The sequence below is a fragment of the Sphaerodactylus townsendi genome, linkage group LG16 (genome assembly GCF_021028975.2).
Source record: "Sphaerodactylus townsendi isolate TG3544 linkage group LG16, MPM_Stown_v2.3, whole genome shotgun sequence".
NCBI classification, from domain to species: Eukaryota; Metazoa; Chordata; class Lepidosauria; order Squamata; family Sphaerodactylidae; genus Sphaerodactylus; species Sphaerodactylus townsendi.
In genome coordinates, this window is record NC_059440.1 from 18,876,466 (window position 1) to 18,898,669 (window position 22,204).

General features: G+C 49.1%; 1 protein-coding gene across 3 annotated transcripts in view; it reads right to left on the reverse strand.

Moving 5' to 3' along the window:
• The window catches only part of HIP1 (huntingtin interacting protein 1), a 63,933-nt gene that overhangs the window by 7,721 nt on the left and 34,008 nt on the right, over positions 1-22,204 (reverse strand). For all 3 annotated transcript variants that reach the window (XM_048518876.1, XM_048518877.1, XM_048518875.1), the window contains exons 4-23: positions 21,210-21,268; positions 19,498-19,579; positions 17,189-17,265; positions 16,124-16,185; positions 13,040-13,180; positions 12,339-12,396; positions 9,940-10,015; positions 9,568-9,702; positions 9,160-9,257; positions 7,129-7,201; positions 5,757-5,940; positions 4,623-4,711; positions 4,398-4,514; positions 4,012-4,113; positions 3,481-3,675; positions 2,802-2,949; positions 1,699-1,785; positions 1,261-1,368; positions 873-1,009; positions 355-465 (exon numbers count right to left, since the gene is read on the reverse strand). In XM_048518876.1, the coding sequence (XP_048374833.1) occupies positions 355-465; positions 873-1,009; positions 1,261-1,368; positions 1,699-1,785; positions 2,802-2,949; positions 3,481-3,675; positions 4,012-4,113; positions 4,398-4,514; positions 4,623-4,711; positions 5,757-5,940; positions 7,129-7,201; positions 9,160-9,257; positions 9,568-9,702; positions 9,940-10,015; positions 12,339-12,396; positions 13,040-13,180; positions 16,124-16,185; positions 17,189-17,265; positions 19,498-19,515 (2,016 nt within the window). In that variant the 5' untranslated portion in view covers positions 19,516-19,579; positions 21,210-21,268. The remainder of the gene's footprint in view (positions 1-354; positions 466-872; positions 1,010-1,260; positions 1,369-1,698; positions 1,786-2,801; positions 2,950-3,480; positions 3,676-4,011; positions 4,114-4,397; positions 4,515-4,622; positions 4,712-5,756; positions 5,941-7,128; positions 7,202-9,159; positions 9,258-9,567; positions 9,703-9,939; positions 10,016-12,338; positions 12,397-13,039; positions 13,181-16,123; positions 16,186-17,188; positions 17,266-19,497; positions 19,580-21,209; positions 21,269-22,204) is intronic.

Consider the following 22,204-nt stretch of genomic DNA (forward strand, 5'->3'; position numbering starts at 1 on the left):
GCAGAGTGGGAAACCCACCGCAAATCACACACACACACACACACACACACACACACACACACACACACACACACACACACACACACACACACACACACACACACACACACACACACACACACACACACACACACACACACACACACACACACACACACACACACACACACACACACACACACACACACACACACACACACACACACACACACACACACACACACACACACACACACACACACACACACACACACACACACACACGTGCGCGCATCACAGAGCTTTGATGGAACTCAAGTTCTCTGCCCCAACCAGAGTCTCTCCGAAGGCAGGCCGATGCTCTCCCCATCTTACCTCAATCCTGGCCGCTGCTGTCTCAATGGCCGCTGCTGTGGCTGCCATCTCCTTGTCCACCAGGTCGCCCAGTTCGTCCTGCTTGACATCCAGGCCTTTGGGGCGCAGCTCCTGCAACAACGCAGGTCAGAGCCTTTGCTTCTGTGTCGCCTCACACCCCACTCATCCCAGCTTCATATGAGGGGGGAGAGATCTGGAGAATCTCTTTCCCCTTCCACTTTAGAGAGTGCAGTGGTTAAGAACAGGTGCACTCTAATCTGGAGAACCGGGTTTGATTCCCTGCTCTGCCACTTGAGCTGTGGAGGCTTATCTGGGGAACTAGATTAGCTTGTGCAGTCCAACACAGACCAGTGGGTGACCTTGGGCGAGTCACAGTTCTTTGGAGCTCTCTCAGCCCCACCCACCTCACAGGGTGTTTGATGTGGGGGGGGGGAGGGAAAGGAGATTGCCAGCCCCTTTGAGTCTGGTGACTGGTAGAAAAGACTGGTATAAAAAACAACTCCTTGTCTTCCACTCACCTCCCCAATTGTGGCAATCTGACTGAGGCAGGTCCTGACAGCTGTACAGTCGGCACCTTCTAGCAAGGCTGCGTCCTTCAGGGTCCCTAGATAGTGCAGGGTCTCACTCCCACACTGTCTACAGGCTTCCAGCAGCACTGGAATCACACAAATGAAACCACTGTTCAGCCATGTGGCCCTCAGAAGCACCCACCCCTCCCTTTTCCTCCAACAGAATCATAGAGTTGGAAGAGACCCCAAGGGCCACCAAGTCCAACCCCCTGCAATCCAGAAACACATAATCAAAGTACTTCTGACAGATGGCCATCCAGCCTCTCTTTAAAAACCTCCCAAGAAGGAGACTCCAGTACACTCTGAGGTAGTCCCCCATCACTAATGCAGTACTTACGATCAGCAGGCTCCATAGGGGCCATGTGTGACGTGGCGCTGGCTTGCAGGATGGTGTCTCCAGTCAGGTGGGCAAAGAGAGCCACACTTGACAAGAGGGGGCTCACATCTAGGGGGCAAATGGAGGAGACCATGTAAACAAGTCCTCACCCTGTACACCAACAAGCCCTTGCGCACCCAACCTCACATGTCCAGGAAAGCGTGGAAGCATTTTGGGCACACTGAGATCTCCAGCACTGAAGAGAACACTACTGCTGTGTGCTGATCCACTGCAACTGATGTTAGTGCCCCCCCCCCCCCCGACTGGAAAACAAATGCCACTGGCTTTGGGGTCCTGCTGCTTGTGCTAGCGGGGGGAGGGGTTCTCACAGGCTTCCGTCCTTGCAACCAGAACCGAGCCTGAGCCTGGACCATCGAGTGTGGTTCTGGTTGCTCTCACCTGACCGGTCCGCAAGATACTGGCGGCACGCCTCCTCGAGCTGCTCGGTGCACTTCAACGCAGCCGCCGTCCTGGACAGAAGGTAATCTGCAGCAAGAGACACAAAGATGCATCAAATATTGCAAGAAGGACCAAAACATTCATGCCGAACTGCGTAACACAAGCTATGTTGCTATTTGGTTGTCTGCATCATTGTTGCTAGATGGTTATTTGCAGTAGGGGCAGAAAAGGAAGACTTGGAGGGGGCCTGAGTCCTGCGTCAACTGAAGCTTCAAAGGCTTCAAACAGAGCTGTCCATTTTCCTCTAGGAGCACAAAGAAGAAGAACAAGAAGAGTTTGGATTTATACCCCACCTTTCTCTCCTGTAAGGAGACTCAAGGTGGCTGACAAGCTCCTTTCCCCTCCTCTCCCAACAACAGACACCTTGTGAGGTAGGTGGGGCTGAGAGAGTACCACAGAACTGTGATTAGCCCCAGTGCACCCAGCAGGAATGTAGGAGTGCGGAAACACATCTGGTTCACCAGATAAGCTTCTGCCACTCAGGTGGAGGAGTGGAGAATCAAAACCAGTTCTCCAGATTAGAATCCACCTGCTTTTCCCCACTACACCATGCTGGCTCTCAGAGTTTCAGAGTCCCTTCCCCAAACACCTACCACTGGCAATTGGTTTTGGCATCTCTGAAGGCAACAGTCTCTTTGTGACACTGAAGGTTTAGCTTAACTCTAAAGGATGATCATCAGTGCAGTAGATCACTGTTAATCACATATTATCTAGTCAGTCATATCCTGCTTTTCTCCCCACTGGAAACCCAAAACAGCTGGTCCTCACCTCCTTCATTTCATCCTTGTAACAACCTTCCTGTGGGTGAAGGTTACAGTCTGAGGCCCCTTCCGCACATGCACAGAATAATGCACTTTCAATCCACTTTCAATGCACTTTGCAGCTGGGTTTTACTGTGCGGAAGAGCAAAACCCACTTGCGGACAATCAAACCCGGTTCTCCAGATTAGAGTGCACCTGCTCTTAACCACTACACCACGCTGGCTCCCAGGAACAGGCATACACTGCACACAGACATCTCCAAGGAGGAATGAGAATGCTGACCTGCCGAGCTTGTGCAGCTGATGTGAACAGGATCATCGAGTCGATTCAAGGCATCCTGGACCATCTGCTCGGCCTCCGCCAAGGCACACTGTAGGAGAGCAAACTGCTTGTCCAGGAGCTGCTGCTGGAGGTCTTGTGCACTGTCCTCCTGCGGGCAGAGTAAAACGAGGCAGCTGAGCCACAGCAGTGAGGTTCCTTACCATGCCTGCCCTCTCCCTGTTTAGAGGTTATAGCTTCCTGTTTTGAGGTTATCAGTTCACACACAAACTTGGCGTTCAGGCCTCAGGACCTTTCTACAGATCTTAGTTCTTAGACATCCTATCCCGTTGATTTCACAGACCGACACTGTCTCCTCCACCTTAAGTCAGCAAGGAAGACGGACGATAAAGAAAATCAATCAGCCCGATCTTACCAGATCTTGGAAGCTGTGCAGGGTCAACCTGGCTAGTATCTGGATGGGAGTCCACCCAGGAATACTAAGTCTGACTCAGAGGCAGGCAACGGCAAACCCCCTCTGTACACCTCTTGCCTTGAAAACCTCACCAGGGGTCACCATAAGTCAGCTGTGACTTGACAGCAAAGAAAAAAAGAGAGAGAGAGACAGAGAGGCCAAGAACTGCAGTCTCTCCTCAAAGCTAGCCTTCTTTCCCAGCTGCCACCATCCGCAAGCAAAGCCTACCCTTTCCCGCAGATGGCACTGCAGCTCTTCCAGCGTCTTGCTGCTGTTCTCCTTCTCCCTCTCCAGCGTGGCCTTGAGCTGCTGCACTTCAGCCTCCAAGGCTGCCTTTTGCTGATCCTGCTGGGCCACCGTCTGGGCGAGGCTCTCTCTCTCAAGCTGCAGGCTGGCCAGCTGGGAGCTTTGCTCGGCTTCAGACTAACCAACAAGCGAAAAGGAGAGTGTATCAACCGTACACTTACTAGCATTTATCCAGTTACAATGTGATGGCTCAGTTGCCAACTTCAAGTCTTTATGACACTGAGGGATCCAGGTAAAGTCAATACCGGGGAGTCCGTAAGCCAGCTTACAATGGGTTTTTATTGGGAAGACCCATATTTATGCATGTGAACCAGAAAGTGAAAAGTGTGTGGCTTGAGACACTGAAAGAGAAAGATAGCAGAGTGGGAATCACAGAACAGGAGGAGGAGAGGGGTGAAAAAAAGACCCTGACAAATATTTTCGAGGGAAAAGATCAGGGTAAGAGGGTCTCACCTGCGCACCGCATTCAATAGTACTTCTGAGGTTCTGAATTTCCTGCTTGCTGGCCGTGAGCTCCCTCTTCAAAGTCTCCAAGACTTCTGCCTGCTCCAGCGTCTGCAACCAGAGCACCAGAGATTCTTTACCCCATCTTCCCTGTAATGGCCTTCATTTCTTGCTATTTCCTCATCGTTTCCTCCCTGAAGCAGCGTTCCCAACTCTGGGCTGGGAAATTCCAGGAGATTTTGGCAGTGAGGTTAACTCGGTGGAGTATAATGCTTCTAAAGCAGCCATTTCCTCCAGGGGAAATGATCCCTGTCACCTGGAGATCACTTGTGATTTGGGGAGACATCCAGGTGGCAACACAACCCTGACTTCCCCCCCCTTCCCCCACACCTCACCTTCCGGTGGGCCTGCTTGCTCAGCTGCTGAAAGGAGTCCTCCAGCTCCTTCTTCTCTCGTTCCGCATCACCTTGCACCTGTCTTGCCACCGTTACCTGCTTCGTGACTTCAGCATTCTAGGCACCGAGAGCAGAAAGGGAAAGGTCTTCAGCTAATAGGTTTGTGGGAATTGGCTGGCCTGCCATGTCATCTTCGGGGACAGCAGGAGGGGAACGCGGCACTACCTTGCGCAAGAGGTCCGCATGGTTCTGCACCAGCTCGCTATATTTTTCCTTTATCTTCAGGTAACGCTGCTCCGTCGCTTGAGCTTTCCCTGAGACAGAAACAGGAATTTCAAGCAGGGGTCCCGTTTGGAAGATGGGCTGGCCCAGCTGGCCCTAATTCCAACACAGAACCTAACTGTGCAAGAGAGGCGGAGTAGCAATTCAATCTCTCCAGCACCACATACACGACACCTGTGTGACGGATTCACCTGCCCCTTCTCTGCCTCTCAATGTGATCTCAGCAACCACCTAAAGAGGGAGGATGCTTAACACGGTACTCTCAATTCACCAAACACTGACAGCCAGAAAAGAGCATCCTCGGGGACCAGCCCCACAACTCTCTTCCGGTTCATCAAAATTCCTCTGAAAAGGGACACCAGATTTGCTTCTCAAATTGTGCCAAGGTTTAATACGGGACAGAAGACCAACTCACTGATGGTTACATTTTAAGTCTGTTCTACATAAATATATTCAGGAAAGAACTGAGCCAATATGCACAATTGTGAAAGTGGATTGAAAGTGCCTTATTCTGCATGTGCGGAAGAGGCTAAGTTTGGCTAATGCATATTGGTTACAACTATTAAAATATCCTCACGCCATGAAGATTTTACTCATGGGCCCATCACAAACTCTCAGCCTCAACCATGGTAAATATTTGGATAAGAGACCGCCAAGGAATACCAGGGTGACGCAGAGGCAGGCAGTGGCAAACCACCTCTAAATGTCTCTTGCCTTGAAAACCCCCCTAGGGCCGTGGTGGTGAACCTTTGGCACTCCAGATGTTATGGACTACAATTCCCATCAGCCCCTGCCAGGATGGCCAATCGGCCATGCTGGCAGGGGCTGATGGGAATTGTAGTCCGTAACATCTGGAGTGCCAAAGGTTCGCCACCACGGCCCTAGGGCCACCATATGTCAGTTGTGACTTGATTGCCAAAAGTCATAGTTGTGACTATTAACTGTTCGCCCAAGTCTTCAGGACAAGGGAGTCTTACTCATGAGGTCAACTAGCCAATCAGATCCCACACAGACCACCTCCTCCTCCCAGAAACTCTGACGGAAGAAGCCAGAGGTGGCCCCACTCGCTGAGCTCACTCTCAATCTCTGTCAGGCTGCGCTGAGCTTTCTCAGTGTCTTCGTGCCGCTTCTTCAGCTCGTCCAGTTCGGTTCGCAGGAAGTCGCTCTCGTCCAGCGCTTGCTGCTTCAGGTGCAGTTGCTCTGCCAACTCCGCCTCCAGCTCGCTGATCCGCCCCTTCAGCTGCACCACAAGACGATGACTCTGCAGGCCAGAGAGAGTTGGGAGAAGCAGGGTGTAAGAGATATGTGTGAGACGCACAGTGACTGAAGCTTTGGCCCTGGTCTGGCTGGGGAGGTCAGGCCCTTCCAAGACCTGACACAGAACAAGGTGTTCATCAATCGGATGACTAGAAATGGGCAACGTTCCCGCTTTAAAGGGGTGGCCCAAACACCATGTTCAGGAAATGTCAACTTCTGTATTGCAAGGAGTCCTGACCTGGATGGCCCGGGCTAGCCTCATCTTGTTAGGTCTCAGAAGCTAAGTAGGGCTGGTCCTGGTTAGTACTTGGATGGGAGACCACCAAGGAATACCAAGGTCGCTCTGCAGAGGAAGGGAATGGCAAACAGTGGTGTAGTGCCAAGGGGGCTGGGTGTGTGTGTGACGCACCGGGCACGTGCCCCTGCGGGAGCGTGTGGAGTGGGGAGGCAGACGGGGACATAGCAGGCGCGCAGGGAGCATGCGTGTCCCAGGCGCAGTTCCCCCTCACTCCACCCCGATGGCAAATCATGTGTTTTTGCCTCTTGCCTTGAAAACCTTACTGGGTTTAAGTCAGGTATAAATTGATGACACTTTACACACACACATACAAATTGCAACAAAGGTGGTGTATGTTTGTGTAGGGAAAGAGGCGCTAAACATAATCAGCCTTGGAACATTTTATGCAGCACTTGCGTAATTTACTCTCCCCCTAATGTTTCTGCTCTTTACCCTTAGCAAGTGGCTGGGAGGAATGACTGAATGCTCCAGGGGCCCTGGCGTTTTATCACTATGATAATGCTTGTCTGTGCAGTAACAGTAATATCAACCTGATGCCCCCAGATTCTGGCAGACGAAACACATTCAAGTGAAAGGCAGATAATAATGAAAAGGAAAGCAGGAAATGAATGGTTAATATGAGCCCTGCTTCTAATTTTTCTAATAGCTGCAAAACTAATTTCTTACTCCTTGCTTGGTGCATATCAAGGTTCCTCAAATGCTTTATAACCTTTATCAGCATATTAAAATAACTTGTACGCTGGTAATGTCTTAACCCCGCCCTTTTGCACCAAATCCTCCTTCCAGTCTGTCCAGCCTCCTTCCTTAACACCTGCAAACCTCCCTCCATTTCAACAGCAGACTCTAGCATCCTACCAGGGATTCAGTGAAAGGGACATGTGTGCTTTTGTTCACCTCGGCCTTGAAGTTTTTCAGTTCCTCCTTGAGGTTGCTGATCTCTCTGTGCAGCTGCTCAATCAACTGGTCCCTGGGAGAAACAAGAGGAAGTGGCATCATCCTGTGGAATTAAGATCTCGCTTTTGATGGGAGGGCACAGCTGGTGCTGGTAAAAGATCTTCATTCACGGCCATGCCAGCACATTCAACCCAGGGGGTAGGTAGCCCCCATCCACCCTTATCCAGACTGATCTTCACAAGAGCCCTGTTGGACCAGATCAATGCTCCATCTTGGCCAGCATCCCTAGGGGGGTGGCTGGAAATCTCCTGCTACTACAGTTGATCTTCAGGCAACAGAAATCAGTTCACCTGGAGCATAGGTGTCAAACTCGTGGCCCTCCAGATGTTATGGACTACAGTTCCCATCATCCCCTGCCAGCATGATGCTGGCAGGGGATGATGGGAACTGTAGTCCATAACATCTGGAGGGCCGCGAGTTTGACACCAGTGACCTAGAGTAGTGATTCCCAACCAGGGTTCCGTGGTACCCTGGGGTGCCGTGAGCATGTCCCAGGGGTGCCACGGCAATGCTACCAGCCCCCCTCACTTTTGCGGTGTCTTCCACCAGTGCCAGGAAGGACATGGAGCTGGCCCAAGAGGCAGGGCCTGCCGCAAGGTCAGTAGCCACTTCCCGCCCCACAGTGCTTCCCTTCACCCTGGGAGGAGAAGGTGGTGGGGGTGGCAAGCAGGGGCACTGGGAGGGGAAGGTGGGGCGGATGGCAGGGGTACCGTGAGATATGACGAGTGAGGTCAAGGGTACCGTGATGTCAAAAATGTTGGGAAACACTGACCTAGCGAAAACATCTGCTTTGGAAGGCAGTCCTATATCTCACTGAAGTCCTTCCCCTTCCCAAATCCGTCCAGCTCCACCCCCAAGATCTCCAGGCATTTCCCAATCCAGAGTTTGCAACCCTAAGCACCTCTTTTCCCACAGCGGCCAACTGGATGGGCTGTAACCAAAGCACAAAGCCTTCCCTTTCTGCGGCCTCCGAGCAATGGGCTTTCGGAGGTATACTGTGCCCAAGTGCAGAAGTCACATTTAGCCTTCATCATTACTAGTCATTAACTGACTGACCCTTCATGACTTTGTCTAATCACCTTTTGTGTAAAAGGGGAAAGACTGAAAAATCCTTAACAGCCACTAATACCAGCTGGGGAGCATTAATGCTCCCAAAAGTTAACGCAGTTGAACTGAACCTAGAACTGAATTTAAATCATCCTGCTACACCACGAGAGCCAGCATGGTGCAGTGGTTAAGAGCAGGTGCACTCTAATCTGGAGGAACCGGGTTTGAGTCCTCGCTCTGCCACTTGAGCTGTGGAGGCTTATCTGGTGAGCCAGATTAGCTTGTGCACTCCAACACATGCCAACTGGGTGACCGTGGGCTAGTCACAGTTCTTCGGAACTCTCTCAGCCCCATCCACCTCACAGGGTGTTTGTTGTGGGGGAGGGGAGAGGGAAAAGAGAGTTAAGTCCCTTTGAGTCTCCTTACAGGAGAGAAAGGGGGAATATAAATCCAAACTCTTCTTCTTCTTACATGTTACCCAGAAGAGGCCTGAGTTTGGTTATTACACTTTTGGCTGTGTACAGCAAAAATGAAATCCTGGGAGCCTTCCTGTTTTATGACCTTGATAGCTCAAAGACGCAGCAAAAACTACCAAGAACTGCATACTGAAAAATTCAGCTACAAAAGGACAGAAAGACAAGTCTGGATAAAAACCAGGGGAAACTGCATTTCACAGGATGAAAGAAAATGGCAAATAGATACTTTCAAAAGTAAAATGACCTGTTTCAGTCCCCACCTTCACAACATTTCTTGTTCTATAGCAACTTTTCAATCCCAGCCCCCTTAAACTGTGCTTCTGAATTCTGACCTTTCCCTGTTCCGTGTTCTATCCACCTTCTCATATAAAGCTACTGTACTCCTGGTTTTGAATTACAGGGACGAGGGAAAGGAAGAAAGAATCTGAAGATTGGGATCCCGACTCACTTGTCATCCTTACTCATCCCATTCTGGCTGTTGAAGTTGAACGGATCATTGCTGAATGAACTGCCAAAGATGTCGTCAAACTTGTTTTCAGGGAGACTCTGGAAGACAAGATGGACACGGTCAGTTCCTAGCAAAGACAGGCCGTCGTTACAAGCTTTTGACAGAAGAGCTGTCCCAGCGGAAGGGTGGAGCATCATAAGGAAGGCACACCTCCCCAAGCTCTTGAGGGAAAGGAAATTGTAAGCCCCTTTGAGTCTCCTTACAGGAGAGAAAGGGGGGGGGGGTATCAAACTCTTCTTCTTCTTCCAAACGCTCACCACAAATTACACCACCCCTTCTCCTGCACCAAGACCAGACTCCCCAGTTTCTGCCAGAACTGTGGCCTTTCTCTTCAGCTCTTCCTCTCACCTGCTGCGAGGATGTTTCCATGTCTACGAGGTCCATGATTGGCTCGCTGTCGGGGGACGATGCTTCCACCGGGATGACGACAACGGGGCTGATGTGCTCGGAGAGTGCAGAGGCTCGCAGGAAGTTAGGGGGATTCTGGGAGAACAGAAAGAGGAGGGTGCAGTTGGCCAAGTCAGAACAGCAGGAAGGAGACACGCTTCATCAGCCATCAGCCAATCCTGCAACACTTCCAGCTTAGCACGGGGGAGGAAAAAGGCAACTTTGGAAAGTATGAGGTTTGCTCGGGCCACAACCCACAAGAAGTCTTCGGCTCAAGCACTGTGGGAAAACAGAAAGTGGAGGACATCTGTTTAAGGCCACACACGGTCTCACCTCGGGCAGCTGAGGGATCTGAATCAGTCGCTTGAAATACTGCAGGTTGCTGGAGCGATAGAACAGATCCTTCAGCCTGCAAAATTCAAGAGCAAAGAGTCAAGTCCAAGCGCACCCCGGGCTACCTCAGTTAAGGTCCGCCTGCCTTAAAACTGAAGCAAATTGAACTGATGAGCCAGAATCGGGTCAATGGTTGCATTGATCTTTTCTGCACTTAGGTCAGTTTTCAAAGCTTTAGTACCTGTAACCCACAAATCACGGAGGTGGTTAGAGGAACCCCAGACGTACCCTATTGAACATGTGCTCTTTCACCTGCACTAGCTCGAGTTTTAGTAATAATAAAGAAGGTCCACAAAAGTAGTTACAAAGCAAACCTGAAATGTTGATCGCTGGAAATGTTAATAGTGCTTTCAAATCTTAAATAAGTAATGGAAAAAGACCTAACTTCCTATCACTTGAATGTTTTAATGCCACCATTCTTTTCCTTTTCGTATGTTTCCAACCACCCTTTGAGGGACTGTCACAAGGTCAACCCACCAAACTTTGTGGCAGAGTGGAGATTGGAACCCTGGCATCCCAGATGCCACCACCAGCCACTATACCACACTACCTCTCATGCTCCAGGTGTCTAATATAAGAGAAGCCTACAATTCGGCAGATGGAGCTACCTTGTCGCACCCCAGAGACCATGACCGGTCAGCATAATCCATTTCTGCACTGCCTGCACAACTGCTTCAGTACAGATGGTGCTACCTTTATCTGTCCAAGGACATTTTGTCCTTCCCTTTGGCTCTGCACCAACAGAATGCAGATTCAAGGAGTCCTAATCCTGCCCGATGGGTATAATTTGGCTCATCTTATTGATTCCCACTGTCATGTCTTTGGTCTGAAGGCAGCAGCTGGCATGTAACCAAAAGAGACTCTAAAACACAGTCTTCTGGGGCACCACCGACAAGCGCCGCAGAGCTGAGAGATACGGAGTCCCAAGCATATCTGGGACCATCAAGTCTGGCTGCCCCTGCTTCTGCCTTAGTTGGGTCCTTCCTTCAGTGATTACTCAGCAAGCCCAACCACGGCTCCTAGCTTCCAGCTGGCACAATTGCAGGAGAATTAAAGCATACTGCAAAGGTAAGAAGGGACAAATTTGGGACTCATAATCCCCATGACTAATTGTTTGTAGTAGAAAAAACCGAAACAAAGAAGAAGAGTTTGGATTTACACCCCACCTTTTTCTCCTGTAAGGAGACTCAAGGTAACTTACAAGCTCTTTTCCCTTCCTCTCCCCACAACAGACATCTTGTGAGGTAGGTGGAAATGTAGGAGTGCAGAAACGCATCTGGTTCACCAGATAAGCTTCTGCCACTCAGGTGGAGGAGTGGAGAATCAAAACCAGTTCTCCAGATTAGAATCCACCTGCTTTTCCCCACTACACCACGCTGGCTCTCAGAGCTTCAGAGTTCCTTCCCCAAACACCTACCACTGGCAACTGGTTTTGGCATCTCTGAAGGCAACAGTCTCTTTGTGACACTGAAGGTTTAGCTTAACTCTAAAGGATGATCATCAGTGCAGTTAATCACTGTTAATCACATATTATCTAGTCAGTCATATCCCGCTTTTCTCCCCAGTGGAAACCCAAAACAGCTCACTCTCACCTCCTTCATTTCATCCTTATAACAACCTTCCTGTGGGTGAAGGTTACAGTCTGAGGCCCCTTCCGCACATGCACAGAATAATGCACTTTCAATCCACTTTCAATGCACTTTGCAGCTGGGTTTTACTGTGCGGAATAGCAAAACCCACTTGCAGACAATTGTGAAAGTGGATTGGAAGTGCCTTATTCTGCACGTGCGGAAGGGGCCTGAGAGAGTGACTAGCCACAGTCACTCAAGAACCTTCACCTCAGAGTGCGGATTTGAACCTGGGATTCCAAGGTCCAAGTCCGACACACTAACCACTACGCCATGATTGCTGGGTGCAGACTGCTAGTTGGACACGGTATGGTAACCAAAGAATTATCCGCGCTCATCATGGCAATGAGGTCTTTTTGTCAAGATGAACAGAGTTTGCCTTAATCGAATACACAGACAGACAAGTTAGATTTCAAAGATTCTGGCAGAGTCTCGGTTTCCCCACAGATTTTTGATGTGCCAAAGCTTCCAGAGCTGTCCCCTGTATGCCGGCCTTTTGCAAATAATAAGACCATGGGAATTTCTCTGCATCCACTGCAACTTCAAACTGACTGCCCCAAAACAGCAAGGGCTCTGAACAGGTGTTAGTAAGGCACACACAACTTATGTGAGTTCAACTGATGAGCACGTTTTACGCGCAGACACACAAACACACAGCTTGCACAGGAGACATCATCTAAAGTGAACATGGGCCAAGCAGTGCACACTTACTTCTTGAACTGCTCCAGGAAACGGTCCCTGTGACCTTGGAGTGTATCAGCTGGGAGACCTGGAGAAGAGGTTATAACAAATGGGATGAACAGAATATCCAAGTTGTCTCGGTACAAATGTGCTGGGGGAAGAGCTATACAGGTGTGCACACACCAGAAAGAAAAGATGCCAAAATTTCTGCTTCCCATCTCCGTTGAGAAGAAGAAGAAGAAGAAGAAGAAGAAGAAGAAGGAGAAGAAGGAGAAGGAGAAGGAGGAGGAGGAGGAGGAGAAGAAGAAGAAGAAGAAGAAGAAATGTGGATTTATATCCCCCCTTTCTCTCCTGTAAGGAGACTCAAAGAGGCTTACAATCTCCTTTCCCTCCCCCCTCCCGCCCCCACAATGTTCAGAGGCACGATCGGTCTTTATTACCCTGTATATTCCAAGGCACTGGTGCAATACTGAAGTGTCTGAGCAACGCCAGAGTGGTGCTCATTCAGAACTCATTTTGGCTGGACGACAAGCCACTTTGCCCCTTATCTCCATTATTGGCCTGAGTGACAACAGATTACTGAGATGGTATTTGTGACGAGCACTCTGCCTAAGATAAAGCAAGTCCTGGGGGTGGCACTGTAGCCTTCCAGAAGGGAACAGAGTGACAGATTGCTGTCAGTTGCAGTGGAATCCAGACCGCAAAAGGACCCAACCACCCTTGGTACTTACAGGAATGGAGCTTGAAGAGAAGTTTGACGGTGTAGTCGTAGAGGTGGCTGCAGTCCAGAATGACCTGGATCAGGGGAGCCAACCGGCACTGCCCAGCAGCGGTGACTGACACGGAGCGAGACATGTCCAAGGAACTGAACACTACAAGGGAACCACAAAAACGCCACACTCAGCGACAACTCCAGAGAAGATCCATGAGGAACGTAATATATGAGGTGAATTATACCTCACCATGGGAGTGGGGGAGTGGAATTAAACAAGCCTTCCTAATTCAGGTCAGGTAGCCTGATGTGGGGTCACCCCTAGTTCCAACCCTCTTCATCAGAAACCAATCGTTCCCCTGCCAAGTTTTACTAGACCAAGGCCACCTTTCGCATTGGGGTCTTGAACCTTTTTTTTTTAAACTATTGTATTTGCAGTTATAAGTGTACACATATACAATCAATATACTGTCATGATCTATTTACAACCTCTTAATCTATTATAACATTACTATATTGTTGCATTTTCAATGTAACATAAAATTAATAAACTTCCGCAATTACATACCAATTTAAACAACATTTATTTCTTTAATCTAATAATCTTATATGTTTTATATTTCTATTATTTCTTATACTTCTTAAATTATATCTAAGATCACATATTTTTGTTTTAACTTCACTTCAACTTCACTTGGAGAATAATGGAAAATTTAAGAATTTATGGTTATTATGGATTAAACATATTGAAGTGAATATGTTTAATCCATAATAACCATAAATTCTTAAATTTTCCATTATTCTCCAAGTTTTCATATCCTGATAGTCTTGCTGTTTTAACTAAGTCCATTACTTTATGTCGCCACTCTAATATCGAGGGAATTGTCTGTTGACGCCAATATCTGGCTAGCATAATCCTAGCCGCTGTTGATAAGTATTGAAATAGTGTTCTATTTTCGGTTATTTGCCTATTGAACCTTGAACCTTTTTTTAGCCTGCGAGCCACTTTGGAATTCTGACACAGTGTGGTAGGCACAGACGCAAAATGTGGAGCCGGGGCTGCCACGACACATTGTGGTGGCGACGGCTGCCAAAGCAACCCTTTAAAAAACTTGCCCAACCAATCAAAATTCCAGTGGCCTATAGCCCCACCCACTTTCTAAAAACACTCGGCGAGCATCAGGGAAGAGGTCCACAAGCACCTTGTTCTGCTATTTTTGCCTTTGCATCCATGCCCCTCTTCAACACAGACACCTCCCTAGTTTCATCTGCCAATTCCTTTTTAGACAAAGCCAAATCTGGCTCTGCCACAACCCACTCATCTCTGCCCCTGCTTGTTGGCACACTGCAGGAACATTTTGTGTATGAAAGAGCAACCTCAGCATGGCTTTAGAAATAAAACAAGCCCTGATTTGACAGTTCCAGAAGGACAGAGCGTGTAATATAAAGGGAATATGCAAACGTCAGCGTCAGGTCAGCGAGGGACCCGACAGAGAGGTGGGCTGGATACGCTGGGAAAGAGGGGCGGAGCTCTGAGCTGGGCAAACAGCAAACGCTGCAACAGGACAGGCACACAAATGCGGTGTCCTCTGAAGCTCAGCTGTGGCTCTCAGCAAAGGGACAGGTCTTCTTGGGGGATGGAGGGGTGGGGCTGATGAACCTCAGCTCCTTCTTGCTTCTCAAAGAGGAGAGACAGCAATCCCCTTTGGAAGGCCCATTCCAGGAGGGGACAAACAGTTCCATCTCCCTTTGATTTTCATTGAATGCACAAAGAAGAAGAGTTTGTATTTATATTCCCCCCTTTCTCTCCTGTAAGGGGAGTCAAAGGGGCTTACAACCTCCTTTCCCTTCCCCTCCCCCCTGCCCCCAACAACAAACACCCTGTGAGGTAGGTGGGGCTGAGAGAGCTCCAAAAAGCTGTGACTAGCCCAAGGTCACCCAGCTGGTATGTGTTGGAGTGCACAAGCTAATCTAGTTCCTCAGATAAGCCTCCACAGCTCAAGTGGCAGAGTAGGGAACCAAACCTGGTTCTCCAGATTGGAGTGCACCTGCTCTTAACCACTATGTCACTGCTGCTCTCCAAGGAAACAAAAGGAACTCCCCCCTCCCCCAATAATGGAATGTCCTTTATATCAGGAGACCATACAGCTTGTAGACAGTGTCAGGAAATGGGAGAGGTCACAGCAGTGGACAATACGGGGAGGATCATGCAGAAGGCAGTGTATCACAAGAACACTACACTGCCAAAAAGTGGCGCTGCCAGGGAATTAGCACATAAATACCCTGAGAGTGATTTATAAGGCAACAACTGATTATTGCCAAACCTGCAAGATGGATTTTGTTCCCTCCTAAAGTCACTTAGCCTGACAGCCAAAACCCAGAAGGCATTGTGGGAACACCTCCCTTGCGGGCACTGATTGCTGTGGCTGGCAGGGTGGAAAAAGTCCCAGAAGACCAAGCAGCTGGGCAGCCTTTGTGCCAGCCAGAGGAATGAAAAATGGAAATGGCTCTTACTCACTGCAGCAAGCAAAATCATCAAGGCAGCACGGGGAGGCGGAGGACTGCAAAGAGCTAAGGGGGGGGGGGGGTCTGGGCCAGCTTGACATCTGCCCGTCTGCCTCTGAAAGGGGCACATACCATGGAGGAGTGGATGGAAAACAGATGAGTTCAGCCGTCCTTGATCCCTCCCTTCCTGCAGCCTGGGGCTAGGTTGCCTTCACCCAGCCACACACCCAAAACTAACGCCCTCATTCCACAAACTTAAAAAAAAAGGGAGCATGCACAGCTTTTATGGCCTGGAGCTAGATCAAAGAGCTGCTCATCCGAGTTCAAATGAAGGGACTTTCTGATGCCTTGGGCTCCACCACCTCTTCCCAGACTGTACATCTGTCCCCTACAGTGGCAATGAAGCCTCTAGGAATGAGAGCAGAGAGAGTGCCAAGATACCCTCTTCTGACTTCCCTGACAATGATCTGGAAGGGAGGGGGAGAAGAGGAAGGCAGACCAACTCCATCGTCCGTGTATGAATGACAGGGACAATAAGGTCCGTCTCCTCGACTAATGCCTTACAGAAGCACCCATTGTTTCTGGTACGGAGCTTTACCTGTCTGGAATAGGTTCAGTTCACACTCCAGGTAATCAAACATCTCCACAGTGAGCTGGAAACTGTGAGAGAGAAAGAGCGGAGTAAGCTACAAGACAGCATGACCACCATTCAACTGGATTAATCCCAAATGTGTGAGCAAACAGCTCCCTGTGTTTCATCAGAGACCCAACATGGTACTGATGATGATGATGATGATGAAGAAGAAGAGTTTGGATTTATACTCCCCCTTTATCTCCTGTAAGGAGACTCAAAGGGGCTTACAATCTCCTTTCCCTTCCCCCCCCCACCTGACAACAAACACCCTGTGAGGTGGGTGGGGCTGAGAGAGCTCCGAAGAACTGTGACTAACCCAAGGTCACCCAGCTGGCATGTGTTGGAGTGCACAAGCTAACCTGGTTCACCAGATAAGCCTCCACAGCTCAAGTGGCAGAGTGGGGAATCAAACCCATTTCTCCAGATTAGAGTGCACCTGCTCTTAACCACTACGCCACTCTGGCAATAGATCTAACAGCCCTCTTATTTTGAATTCCTTCTGGCCACTCATGCCCTTCATCTACCTGAGCTATGTTCTTATCTGAGGTCAGGACAGGTATACCACCCTCCAGCTGTTAGTCAGAAATGCTGAGACCATCAAAGGGAGGGTGAGGCAGCAGCCAGCCATCCTCCAACCCAGCATGCTGCAGCAGAGTAAAAAGCCCAACCCAGCAAACTGGCAGGCTCTGGTTGCCAAGGGAAAGTCTGGCAAACTATTTCTGGGAGATGGAGAGAGGGAAGTTTTTACCCACGAAGGAAGAGCAACCAAGAGAACAACAGTAGAAGGAAGACTTAAAGGAGACATGAAAAACATCTGCTGAACTGCTCTGTAGCGGAATCTTGCTGTTTTGTAATTCCAGTGAGGGGAGGAGCCCCCGAGAGCTGTGTACACGGTGGAAAGCAAGGCCCTCCTCCAAACCCCTTTCAACTAAATAACGCAGATGCTGCCAGAATTCCAGGGAGAAACAAGAGGTCACGCCAGACCCTCGAGCCCTCTGCAAAGGCCGCCGCCTGCCAAGCAACACTTACAAATTATTAACGTCGTTCTCGCCCGTCTCGTCAAGTTGCCTGTCTGACATCTGGAGATTTCCAGGGAACCTGGGATTCTTGGCGGGGGTGGGGGGAGAGAAAGAGAGACGGACTAAGATTACTGGAAAGCACAACTGTAGCCTATCCAGAGGCAGGTCTGGAGAGAAGTGCTAATCAACACGAAACAAAACACTCTCCGATGGCCAGTTTTGTACGCCAAATGTTGATAAATATAATGTGGTATAAAGTGCAACAGTGGATTACAAACATGCGAACTCACAAATGACCAAGCCAAGTCCTGCTTAAATCTACTATCTATAACATACACGGAGTATCACCGTTTACAATAAACAACAACATGGCACTATTAGAAACACAATCTTTAAAGTGCCTGGAGAGATGGGCTCCCTGCAAACCACCACTGCGCGCTTTCACCTCTCAGCACTCACGGGAGTACAGATGCTCGATGGAGACAAGCAGGCCACTGTGGGTTTCTGGGAAGGCAGCCAGAGGCGGCTCTGGCCAGCCGAGGCTCAGGAATGTTTCATCACCTCATTGGGCAGATGGATGTATAACGTGGGGGGAACCTTTTCCTTTCCTCCCCCCTTTCCTGTACGATGGTATTCCCCTCCACAGCCCATTTTAAAATTAAGGAAAGAAGGGAGCAGGGAGGGCTGGATTAGGAGGGAACGTTGATTTGTTGTTTGCAGGAATTTACATCATAAACAACCGACCCAGAAACAGGACAACGTGAATGAAGATTACAAAATTATCAGATTCAGTATCTTCATTGCCGTATATATAAAATTATCCCTTCAAGAAAACAGGATATCAGAAAATCATCGTGAAACTTGGCAGGGCTGTGGTGATGTTTGGCCAGCGCCCCAGAAGCAGCCGTTCCCCTATCATTAGTCAACGGAAGTATTCCCCCCCCCTGTTCTTCAGAGGCATCCTTCATCCACAGGAGTCTCCCGCTAGTACTCTTTCACCGGCAGAAGCTGCAGTCAGTTTGTTTATTAGGCGCATACTTTTGGCCTTCCGACCAGAGGCTTGAGAAGCGATTGCCTGGGGGCCCTAGGCCGAGCTTCCCGGTCCAGGACACATAACAAGCCTCCCAGATTCCATTCTATAAATACACATCGTTTTCTCCTTAATCGTTCCCAAACGGGACGTGGCCGAGACAAAAGTAGCCGGCCTGGAGCCAATCACAATTCGGGCTGCAACGCAAAGTCTGCGAGGAGAGTTCACGAAGGACTGTTTCAGACAGAGTTTCGAGTCAGTGAAGATGACGGACCGGCCGGGAAAACTCAAAAACCACATCATGGTGCGCCGACCTGACATATTAACATGTTCAGTGTGTGAGTGATGCAGCTGCACGTTCAAGCAGCCCTCTGTCTCCCTAATCATGGTCATTTGGTCCTACCTTCATTCTTGAGCATGTGCTCTACAGATCTCCTGCTGACTCATATGGACCACGAACACAAAGGGATACCAGACTCCATTCACCTTCCTGAGACAGGCCAGCGAGCAGGTACCAGGAAGCCTCATGGATAGATATCAGGACACCCCCAAGATAATTTAGCTCAATGGAATACAGGTAAGCAGGTGTGCTGCCAAAAGCCCCTCTCTCCCACTCTGAGCAGACAACTCTGTGGTAGAAAAGAGTGGCTCCAAAGTCAGGAACGGGAAGCTAGCTCCAACAGGCAACTGTGCAATATTTGGTCCGACACTGGAGGAGAAACAGACCCAGCCAAGATGCAGCCAATCAGCAACTGCCTCCTCAAAAAACTCCTTTGAAAGGACAGCAGTGCTGCCAGAAACAGGGGAGAGGAAATCTAGACATTCTCTCTGGCAAACCCAGCTCCTGGACTCTATTGTCCGTGGTATTAATCTCAAACTTCTGTTCTGAAGAGAAAAAGAGAGAGCCAGGCAACTGCTTCTTACAGAGCGAGGAAGTCCAGTACAGACTCCTTTTCCAAAACTACACAGCCAAAACTATAAATTATATCACTATAAATTCAATTCTGTCCAGGCGGTTCTGCTCTCTCTCATCTGCACAAGAAAAATCAACACCTGAAACTCCTGTGATTCAGTTTCCACATGGTACTAAATCCACAGTAAGGCTATTCCTGCCTCTTCCTGTAACTGGATGCACCTCAGCTTTGGTGTCCAGCGACTGCTTTGTGATCTTTCTGAGGCTCTTTGGGTCTGACTTTCAGAGGACAGGGAAGGCATGGTGCAGCTCCCCTCCCCCCCTTTGTGCAACCAGGGCTGCCGGTTTACAGAGGAGGGGGAAAAAAGTCACCTACTTTTGTGTGGAATTCCATCTTGGTTCTCAGCAGTTTGAGGTAGATGCTGCACAGCTGCCCGTAGCCCTCACTCAGGTGGCCCTGCGGGGAAGGAAAACAGCGAGGCTGATCTCCAGGTAAAGCCATTAGCAGAAAAGGGCCAGCACCCAAGGATGCCATAGTCTAGCTCAGGGGTAGGGAACCTGCGGCTCTCCAGATGTTCAGGAACTACAATTCCCATCAGCCTCTGTCAGCATGGCCAATTGGCCATGCACTTGTGGTAGGCCATGCTGATGGGAATTGATAAGTTCCTGAACCCTATCTGAGAGTCAAGCAGGCCCCTAAGTACCCCTGGTCTAGCTCATGCCCCTCTGCTTAGGCCATTTGCAGGCCAACTCATGAGATTTAAAGCAGAAGCATAATCTAGGCTTTCCAAAACCTGCCCCCAACTCCAAAAACCCTTGCAAGGCATTTGGCAATACCTAGGTCACCGTATCTATTCTTGTCCACATTATACATAAACGGCAGCCTGTGCTGGAATCAAGGCGCCAATGTTGGACATGCAAGAGCCTGCAAGAGCTGCAATGTGTTGCCTGAGTGTTCAGTGCTGTCAGGTGGCTTCTGATCTATGGCCTCCAAAATGAGAGCCAGCGTGGTATAGCGATTAAGAACATGTGCACTCTAATCTGGAGAACCGGGTTTGATTCCCCGCTCTGCCACTTGAGTTGTCAAGGCTTATCTGGGGAACCAGATTTAGCTTGTGCACTCCCACACACACCAGCTGTGTGACCTTGGGCTAGTCACAGTTCTTCAGAGATCTCTCAGCCCCACACAACTCACGGGGGGCGGGGTGAGGGCAAGGAGATTGTAAGTCTCTTTACAGGAGAGAAAGGGGGGTATAAATCTAAACTTTTCTTCTTCTCCTTTATTGAATCAATTCATCTCATGTTGGGCCTTCCTCTTTTCCTGCTGCCTGTAACTTTTTACAGCAGCAGCTGCTATAGCTAAAAGACCATGCCCTGTCACTGGAAGTAGGGGAATGTGGATACTCTCCACCCTCCTCCAAACTTCCACAGGAACGACTTATCACCACTAAAGTTCCTCTAAGATAGTGTGCAAACCCCAGTACAGAGCTGCCCTTGAGGTAGTGTCCTTGCTGAAGCTAACCAGGTCTGAGTGTGGTTACTACCGAGAGGGGAGAACCTCTGGGACCCCTCTCCACCCACTGCCTCCAATTTCAACATGTGTGTGCCGTCAAGTCACAGATGATGTATGGCAACCCCACAGGATTTTCAAGGCAAGAGATATTCAGAGGACGTTTGCCATTGGCTGCTTCTGTGTGGGCTGAAGGAGTTCTGAGAGAACAGTGATTGTCCTAAGGTCATCCAGCAGACTAAAGGAGGAGGAGTGGGGAATCGAACTTGGCTCTCCAGATTAGAGTCTGCCGCTCTGAACCACTACGCATTGGCTCTAATTCCAGCATAGGCAGGATAGATGTGAAATACATACAATAAAGCCCTTAGGCTTAATAAATCCTTCTCCCCAACGATGGGAGGCCGTGATTTGTGGAAGCCGCTTCTCTGCAAATCTAATCCCTTCCAAAACCCAGGAGAAGCGGGCTTTTAACAGTTGGCGCCTGGACTCCAGGAGGACTAAGGAAGACCAGGGAGGCTGCCAGTTTCTGAGCAAAGCCTCCCTTTTCCCTTCAGCTGTAGGCCAGCTGCTACCACTCTCACTTATCGACTCATATGTCGCCGAGTTCACTCTTGTACCTCACAGAATCCTTCAAGACCTGCCAGGGAAGGAAATGGAGAAAGCAGGCGTTGGAGGCCTTCATGACAAATCATCAGAAACAGTATGGGTATTGGAAATGCTCATTAACAAATAAAATAACCAAAATAACATTATCTGTAGTGGACCGAATGCCGTCAACATCAGACCCCTGGAAAGTCATTGGAAAGAAGCCCTGGTCCTATCCGGGCAGCCGTAACACTCAGCCATGGTTTGTTTTACCAGCCACCAAGTTAAAGCATGATCAAAGTGAATATTTGGCTAGTAGTGCGTAACCTTTGGCACTCCAGATGGTATGGACTACAATTCCCATCAGCCCCTAACATCTGGAGTGCCAAAGGTTTGCCACCACAGACCTAAGCTATGGTTAAAGATTGAATGCAAAAGCAGGGTTTGAACTGGATTTGCAAACCACGGTTAATGTGAATCATGGTTAAGCACTATATTCACAAATTATGGTTTAAGATGGCTTCCTGGCCATGTTTACAAAGCAATGGACAAGCCTTACCCACTGTCTTCTGAACGCTCCCACTAAGTTCAACAAACTCAACACTGGTCCTGTGATACAGTAGGTATCTTATCCAGGGTTAATATGATTAGTGTGAACCATGGTTAAGTGTTATGTGTCTGCACCAGGCCATCCCTTGTAATCATCACAGCATAAAGGTGGTGATAGATAGAAATTAAAATCATGATATAAAAAAAATCATGCAGGTTTGGAATAAACCAATTTTAAACCCCAAATGACTTCAAGGAATAACGACCAGATGTTCTCTATAGAATAAATTACCACTCAGATGAAAGAAAACCCAGAAGGCAGACCTAGGAGGTTGGAAAAAACGATGTTTGGATGGCATATACAGTATTTACGAAGATTAGAACAGGACTACACTTGGCTGTCCAAAATAAACACTGCTCTCGCTCAACCGCCCCAAAA